Source organism: Nymphalis io, chromosome 25 (assembly GCF_905147045.1).
Source record: "Nymphalis io chromosome 25, ilAglIoxx1.1, whole genome shotgun sequence".
Lineage (NCBI taxonomy): Eukaryota > Metazoa > Arthropoda > Insecta > Lepidoptera > Nymphalidae > Nymphalis > Nymphalis io.
The window spans coordinates 7,099,153-7,107,922 of record NC_065912.1 but is presented as its reverse complement, the minus strand read 5'-3'; the positions used below and the strand labels follow the sequence as shown (position 1 = coordinate 7,107,922).

At 32.8% G+C, this 8,770-nt stretch overlaps 1 protein-coding gene across 1 annotated transcript; it reads right to left on the bottom strand.

Moving 5' to 3' along the window:
• Window positions 1–8,465, bottom strand: LOC126778058 (uncharacterized). Its single transcript, XM_050501407.1, has 7 exons — window positions 8,379–8,465; window positions 7,846–7,974; window positions 7,302–7,395; window positions 6,137–6,272; window positions 4,996–5,173; window positions 3,859–3,887; window positions 1–100 (listed from the first exon to the last, which is right to left on the bottom strand). Exons 1-7 carry the CDS (start codon window positions 8,463–8,465, stop codon window positions 1–3), a joined length of 753 nt encoding a protein of 250 aa, XP_050357364.1.
• Between the last annotated feature and the right edge of the window lie 305 nt (window positions 8,466–8,770).

Genomic DNA, 8,770 nt, shown 5'->3' with positions numbered 1-8,770 from the left:
TCAATTGTCCTCATCATCTTCGCCATGATCTTCATCACTATACCATATATTGGTGTCAAAATTAGCCAATAAAGCTTTGTCTTTCCTTGTTTTTTCTATTCTGGTGTGACAATTTTACTGTATACTTCAGCTATTTTTAGTAAGTACGTAAACATTATATTTTTATACCATATATTTCATAAAATTTAGTGCATTCGTTATTATGGATGGAAATTTAGGATTCTCGATTAGATATGGTAGCACTCATCTGTTTCAGCGACTATCAAAATATGACAAGTGACAAATGAAAAGATAATATTAATTAAAATTTTGGCCGACGCTTTCTCCCCGGTCTTCTTCGGCGGAACGATTCATCGAAGGCACGGCCTCCTTTAAAAGCACGCCGTGTTCACTGGAGCCCCACACGTAATGTCCGGTAATAATCCAACTGTTAACATTATTATATTAAGTATTATATGACATGTAACTAAAACCGAAATAGGATTAAATACTTAGTTTCAACATACATACATTGAATTATTACCTATGACGTCAGTAAGTAAATTAAAACTATTAAGAGATGATATTATGATAGATGATTTAATGAGTGGGTTTTATGTGTGTGTGTGTGTGTGTGTGTGTATGTGTGTGTTTATGTTTGTAGTGTGTATTGTATTTAAAGTAGTTCTAGGTTGTATTTTAATCTCTTTTAATAAAAGCCTTTTTAAATGTGATAATCGATTTCCATTAGGATTTATTTATGTACATATTAAAATATTTTTACAAAGTATTACGCACGCGAAGATAAGCAATTTAACTAGTTTATAGAAAATAATAAATGTCTCAAGAAATAATTTATTCACGATGCAATTATTAGCGTTACATGATTTCTGCTAATCTGTAGCCTTGAACTTTGATATTTCTAGATTAATAAATTATATATTTTAATTAGCAATTTTAAATTTTTTAATCAATAACACAGCAAAATATTTCGTTCTCAGTTCTTACTACATAAGTATAGTATATTACGCATATAAGTATAGTAACAGCCTTCTGCTACACTAAGGCCTCCTCTCTATTCGAGGACAAGGCTTGAAGCTTATTTGAAGTTGGTTTTCTTCACTGCCGAGTACTCGCCTGGACTTAAACTTCCAGTGATTGCTTAGGATTCACATGTCCGAACTAACTACTGAACATCTCGACTCTTATAACATTATTATTTCTAATTAACGGTATTTTATAACATTTTTACGTAAATTTTACATTTAAAGTACATATACAAAATAATTGTATGATAACAAATCAAATTTAACTAAAAATTTACAAAAATAAAAATAATATTAGTAGAACATTCGATTACTCGTGTAATATGTTTAATTTTTTTAATATTTATTTTTTATGTTATAAGTTGCCTACCTATACGGGCAATTATGTTAAGTGTTTACCACCGCCCATAGATTTTAAAATATAATATTAATATTGGTTTTTTTTTAAGTAGGTATGTATTTTACTTATAATTTATTAATTATATGAAATAATGGTGAAATAAATACAACTCCGTATGCAGCATCTTAAATATGTAGTTCTCTTTTAAGTTTTATATTAATTCTCGTCAAATTATCGATTGTCGAATCGTCATAGTTAACAATAGATAATTAACATTAAAACTATGTACTTTATCTGATTATGATAGCATTGTTTATATCGTTATATACGTTATACTGTACTGTAAATTTTTAAAACTAAAGATGTATCATCAGCAAACAATACTATATAATGATTGTTCCTATAAAATAGAGTAGGTCATTGATGTATATGAGGAATAGAAAAGGTCCGAGAAATTACGTTTGAGGGACCCTCCATACCAACTGAGACCCCAGAAGATCTTCTTCATTTAATTCCATTGTCAAGATAAAAAGTCAAAAGTTTGAGCGCACCGTCTCTAATTTCGTAGTGATTTAATTTCCTGATACTGTCATGTTAAATACAATCAAAGGCTTTTGATAATTCACAAATAATCCTTAATGCATCCTGCGATGACGGCTTTATAAATATTCTTAATAATCAGACAAACTGAATACCTGCGGCGACCCAAATCATGAATCAAAATTGTTTTCAATGAAGCAGATTGTATCTATGAAAGTAAGCAAGTAATTGTCTTTTTTTTAAAAATATTTTGCTGATGTTTGTTAGTATTGAGATTGCTAGCTACTGGGGGCTGAACTATCAGGTTTTAACGTTGGAATTACTTAACTATGTTTAATCAGTTGCAATTACATCAATAATGGGATTTATCACTTTTAGGTATACACCACAGATCAGCAGTTTTCTTAATCTCTAATTACTTAAATGTACTTATTATATATCATTAGTGCTAACACTAGTAAAAGTATCTATATCTAAAAAGAAAAAATATATAGCGATTGCATATATCATATATTTATATATATATTTTTTATTTATACTTTACTTTTTATCTTGAATCTTTTATGCAAATTTTTGTATATTCAACAGTAATAGATTACAATAAATTGTAGTCTATTTATATTATTGCGTGAATTGGAATGTTATTTCTAATCCATTATTTGGTTTTAACGTTAGACGTAGGCGTGGATCGCGTCAACGTGTGCGTAGAGTGCGTCGTGTCGTTTTAAAGTTTTGCTAGAGTAACGAACAGTTGTCCTTCTCCTATACAATCATCCCTTGGCTTGTGTTCGTGTGTACATCATCATTATTTCTATTAATTGTGTATTATGTGTATTAATGGTCAGTGTTGTTATTGAATATTAAAATAATATCGAGTAGAGTTTTAAAAGTACCTTCACATTTTGTTATAGGTATTGAGGGTCGATGCGCAGCCGGTCGCTAAACCTATAACGCTCTCGAGTAATAAAGTTAGTATTATAATATCTGTTTTTTGTGTACTTGTGGACAGTTTCTTTATTATTTGAATTGAATAAAGGCTGGTTACTCTCGTGTATTATATAATTATAATTGCATTATGTTAAAATGGATTTGAATCATTTATAGATAGAAAAGTCAATCACAGAAAAAATCTTTTAAAATTAATGGATCGTATGTTGCAGTATGAGTAATTTCGGATTTAATTGATGAGTTCGATGTGAGTTATGGTTACTTCGTTCTCAGTTTGAAGAAACACAAACTAAAATCAAATCAACTTTAAATTCTCAAAAGTTATTCGTTAAATCGGGACCTAAGGAAATCCGTGATAAGTTTATTGATAAAGTGATCGTTCTTTAAAGCGCTAGTCCATTGCGCGTAGTAATAGTGATAATAGGTGTGTGTGGTGCAAGCGGTGAGTTACCTAAGTTGCTGATATTCATTTCTACTGGTAAGTGCTCAGAACGGTGTTGTTATTTAGATTTCTTTGATTCGACCATAATAAATTATACTTGCTTATCGGTAAAAGTTTTAATATTTACGGGGACCTTTAAAAGGGAGAAGCGTCGTGTCGCAAATAAATATATGGATCACTTTTTGAATTTAACTGCGTTGCTTAGTGAAACGTCGAAAACGTCGGAAGTATGAATAGCCTAAGAAATAATTTAGTTAATTAAGTGCATTGAAGGATTTATGTTTTTCTACTCTGAAATGGAGATTTTTTTGCATCGTACAGTGTTCAATAAAATAGATCGTGAATTCCCGACATATGTTCAACTTCTAGATTATTTAGTTAAGGAAATACGTGCATGTGAATCATTTAATCAGGGATCGATGTGCAGGGCGTTTAGTGTAACGGGATTTAAGAGTACTAAAGCATGTGCAATTTAACGGGCCGGTTGGCGTGGTTGGTATATACTTGCCTTTCACGCCGACGTTTGTGCGTTCGACTCCCATCCAGGACAGACATTTGTGGGCATGAACATGTCTGTTTGTCCTGAGTCTGGCTGTAATTATCTATATAAGTATGTATTTACAAATGAAAAATAGTATATGTAGTATATCAGTTGTCTGGTTTCCATCGTACAAGCTCTGCTTAGTTTGGGGTCAGATGGCCGTGTGTGAATAACGTCCTGGGATATTAAAAAAAAGATGTGTAAAAGTAATCAAGTGTTGAAGGAACCCAGGTTGTAAGAGGAGGGGAACACGTAAGCTGGTAAGGAATTCCATTTTTTGGAACTGCGACAAAGAAAGGAGTTGCCAAATTTCTTTGTGCGCGATGGAATTGATGCCACAGTTAGGCAGTGACATCGAGAGCCAACACGCGTAGACTTATGAAGAAAGAGGGAAGCAGGAATAAGAGAGAATAATTCCTCAGAGCACTCGCCGTGATACAGTCGATAGAAAGCGCTCAGCGCTGCTATATCTCGACGCAATTGTCAAGTCTCGAGGGTGTTTGTGACCTTTACATCGAAAATAATCTGAACAAACATAGGCTTAGATTATTATCTTGACTCTGATTTACCTGGTTCTGTTCTGCCATAGCCTGTGGGTCATTATAATTTCTAGTTTGACGATCTTACTTCAATGCTATTGAAATTGCTACAGGCGTTATCAATTAAAAACAGGTCATTTGCCCATATATTAAATGTGTTCAATATATATATGAATCTCTTCGAGGGAAAAAAGACCTATCATAATGATTCTAAAAAATATTTCAGTAGATGCCAAAATACCTATATCTGCCACAAATCTTAGATCTTACAAAAGTGTGGTAGACTTTAAAGTTTTTCAGAAAAAAAATATCGTAGTTCCCATTGTGTAGGACCCATAGGATGTGTCCTACATTCAATATCCCCCCTCACTTCAGTAAGAGAGTTGTATAAATGCATTTCTGGCGAAAAATCTGGTCATCTTGATCACATGGTATGTTGGATGATAATTATCATTTAGACAAATCAATTATTGTATTTGTATTGTAATAATTGTAGACCATCTGTAATAGGCTTAACTTTGTAAATAGACACCGTGTGACTTGAAAGTCATTGAGGAATTCTAGATTACGTTACAAATTTTACACTTATTGGAGTAGTGAAGGTTAACTATTCTGATCACCTCTAACTGCTCTTCCATTTTCCCTATCGTCTCTTCAGCAATAGTGTTCTTCTGATCCAGTTCTTCGATGTAACTTAGCGCGTTTGTTAGCCTCTGTTTAACACCATCCAATTCACCCTGGAGACGTGCCTTTTCTTTTTCAAACTTCTCTTTCTCTTTTACCGCTGACGTTGCACCGCTGAATGAGAATCAAATAATTAATTACTGGTTAAAGGTCGTAGATTCCATTCAAATGTATATTTAATTTTTAAAAGGTCATTTTACTGTGTATTGTACACACACATTTCAAAACTAAATTAAAGATACTAATATTATTTAAAAAAAGAATAAATTTAGTGAAGAAATATATATTTTTTATTGTTTCCGCTCTCAAAAGTGAAATTACATTGAGAATTGCTAAGATCAAAAGAGAAAAGTAAATCTTTTAAGTATTTGACTTCAAAAAGAAACTCTTATTCAGAATGTACTTCAGTTATTTCTAAGAACCCTCCATTGAATTTGTGTTCGTTTTGTAGTCAATCCAATTAATTATATATTTTAGGTACTAGAAATCAACCGTGTTTTCCAATAATAATATTTTGCGTTTTGTTTTCACGTTATATTATTATGTCGTTCTAGTCGCTAGACCATCCGTGCCCTCATATCTAGCCACTAGTAATAACAATATAAGGCCGCAGAGCCCGAGCTCCTAGGTTGAATTCCCAATAACTGTCGAAAATTCTTTGTTGTAACCCGGAGTCGAATTTGGAAGTGTGTAGAAGGCACTTGCGTGCCTCGAAAAGCACCTTAAGAAATTGGTCCTGGCACCTGAATTCTTTCCGATCGTGTCGGATTTCCGTCCCATCGGATTATAAGAGTGAGTATATAGAGTGCACCTGTGTTTCCGCACACAATTATGCACTATAAAATGTCCTGCACAGTTGGCTAATCCCTCTTGAGATTGGTCGCCGTGGATGAAATCGGTCATTATCGTCATCATTTTCCATAATCTCTTTTTGTTAGTTTTCATAGATATTTGATTTAAAAAAAATTGATTACTAATAATTTATTTTGCTTTAAAGTGAGATCTACAAATAAGTTATATGATACTATCCAAAATAAACTCAAAGTATTTTAAGATAAAACATTTATTGTTACTCACGCATCATCGTCACCAGCTCGTTTCCGTGCATCGAGTTCCTTCTCTAGTCGGGCTACTGTCTTCTTCATGGTTTCCAAACTTTCAACGCTAGCTAATTCCCTTGCGTGCATCGCATCGGCGAGTGCTCGAGCGTCATCTAACGTGAAAATGTTTAATCAGTATATCCACGTACAGCCTATTCGTACCACAATATACGATTATGGTTTCGCGAAAAAATGGCATCTTGAATATCAGCGAAGTTGTTATCGAAATTTTGGAAGTAAATAAATTTATATTAATCAAAAACTATTTGTAGTGCATAATATATAGAAGAGCTATTAGTAAATCGCGCGGGATACGGAAATCAAAGGTTTGTTTATCTTAACTTCTCTTCGCTTTATTCTTTACCAATATAATGCTATGTTAAGTTTCTTGCATTGGCTTTAATATATCGAATTATTGGGTTTCACCTTTGATTCCCATCTAAAACAGACATTTGTATTGCCTGTCCATTTATATCATTATTTAATTTATTAATTTTTGTTCTTCAAATAAACATTCATTCGTAATTTTGGACCTCGGGATTTTCGACCTTATTAGGCAACCACTCGACCAGTCACTAAACACAAATTAATTATAATTTCCTTCAGACAGATTTCCGCCACGGCGGCAAATCTCAAGAGAGATTAGTCAACTACGCAGGAGTTATTATAGTGCACAAGTGTGTGCGCAAACACAGGTGCACTCTATATCCCCTAACTCTATGAGAGTTATCCGAAGGGACGGCAATCCAACACGACCGGGAAGAGATCAGGCGCAGGACCAACGGCTTTACGTGCTTTCCGAGGCACGTGAGCGTACACACTTCCAACTTCCAGACTCCGGGCTGCTACTGAGGATTTTCTGACAGAAAACCCTAATAACTTTTTACAGTACAGTAGGTAGATAGGTTTGTAAAAACAAACACTTTTAAATCGTAATTTTACATAATTATATTAAATCTAAGGCTACCACCGGTTCAGAATGTAGAGTCTAACCAGACCAAACCAACAAGAAACTGTAGTTATCTTAGTGTCTAGACTATTTCCATGTATCCTAACTTCCTGTACAGATATTAATTTGGATCCGCTCTTTATGATATCGCTCTATAGAAGCCAGTAATTAACTAAAGCCTAAATGTACTTACCGATTTCTCCTCTTAATCTGTCGACGGTTTTAGAGGAGTCGGAAATCTCCGTCAAATATTCTGACACCATCGCGTCGTATCGCGCCAGCCTGTTCTGTTATAAATAAAATACAAATTTAGGATTTTTCATAACATCATAATCTATGCCGTTTTGTTTACAGATTGTAGAATCGTCTACGAGGCGTTATTTAGAAGTGTCCCTATTAAACGATACGTTAGTAAAGCTAGAAAGGTATTTTATTATTATTGAATTAAAACTATTTATTAAATGTTGATTGCATTTTATTAAAACTTATAGGAATGTCTTTAACATATGATTACTACTAAACGATAAGCTACAAATTATCATTTTTTTAAAAATAACAATCAGGAGATGCATTAATAATATGTTTTTAAATTACATTATTAAAAACAGTAAAAGGGCCGTAAATTTTACAAAACAAGTGCATTTTTGAAATATGTAATTTGTTAATACCGTAAATCGTTACTCACGAGGTCATCTAATAGTCGTAGGTCGCTGTTTTTCAACAAATCATTACATTACCTTGAGACTGGTGAGTTTTTCTTGATGAGCGACGTTCTCTTCTTTCATCTTGAAATACGAATCGTAGAGCTTAGTGTACACATCGGCATATAGTTTGAGACCTTCGGCCTCTCGCAACTGTTCTAAGATCTGAAATAGAAAAAAAAAAGAATAACGTGTATTAAAAATTGTTAAAGCGTAATGATTACTCCGTAAGAAAATATTAATAAGTACAAGTAATTTAATTACCAAAAATCACAATAAAGGGGAACATTAAAAAAAGTGTTAATAATAAATAAATAAGAAGGTAAAACATTATACGTCAATAAATAGTAACTAGTGGTATTTATCACTTAACATAGGGCCGCATATATGCATAACTCTTTGACAAGTATGCCTGTATTTTGTAATATCATATAAATCATGGATATAAGTACAAGTAATAAATGTGTTAGCCAAATTAATTCATTACAAAGCAGTTTCATTGGCTTTATAATAAAATATATGCCCAATAAAAAACAAGAAGGAATCATAATAAAAATTAAATAAATTACTCTTTCGAACTCTTTCTCTGCTTCTGTAGTTTCCGATCCGATGGTGATAGCCGCTCCGAACTCCTCATCATCATCCTGTTTCTCCATTGTTGTGCTAATGCTAAAAATCAGCAAATAAACACGAAATAATAACAATAGCAAAGTCGTTCAAGGCGTGCCGAGTTTTGGTTGTCATGGTTACGTCACCTTGACGATAAGATTAATATGTAGGTTAAATAGGTTTACTGAAATATAATTTCAAAGCGGTTTGATGGTACAGTTATTTTAATAAATTATAAGTGACTAATTTATTAAGTTAATTCATGGGATTAGGGTTCTACAGCTTTCTTAGCTAAACAAAATATCAATGATTTGTTAATATGTTCACAGTTTATTTCTTAATCAATAGTATT

What these genes read in the sequence shown, in the direction of transcription:
- LOC126778058 (XM_050501407.1), bottom strand. Translation starts at nt 8,465, where the DNA reads ATGGAGAAACAGGATGATGATGAGGAGTTCGGAGCGGCTATCACCATC. An exon ending in CAGATTAAGAGGAGAAATCG is followed by an intron (nt 6,273 to 7,301) that starts GTAAGTACATTT and finishes TTTTCACGTTAG; the next exon opens with ATGACGCTCGAGCACTCGCC. An exon ending in GGACAAACAGACATGTTCAT is followed by an intron (nt 101 to 3,858) that starts GCCCACAAATGT and finishes TTGTCACACCAG; the next exon opens with AATAGAAAAAACAAGGAAAG.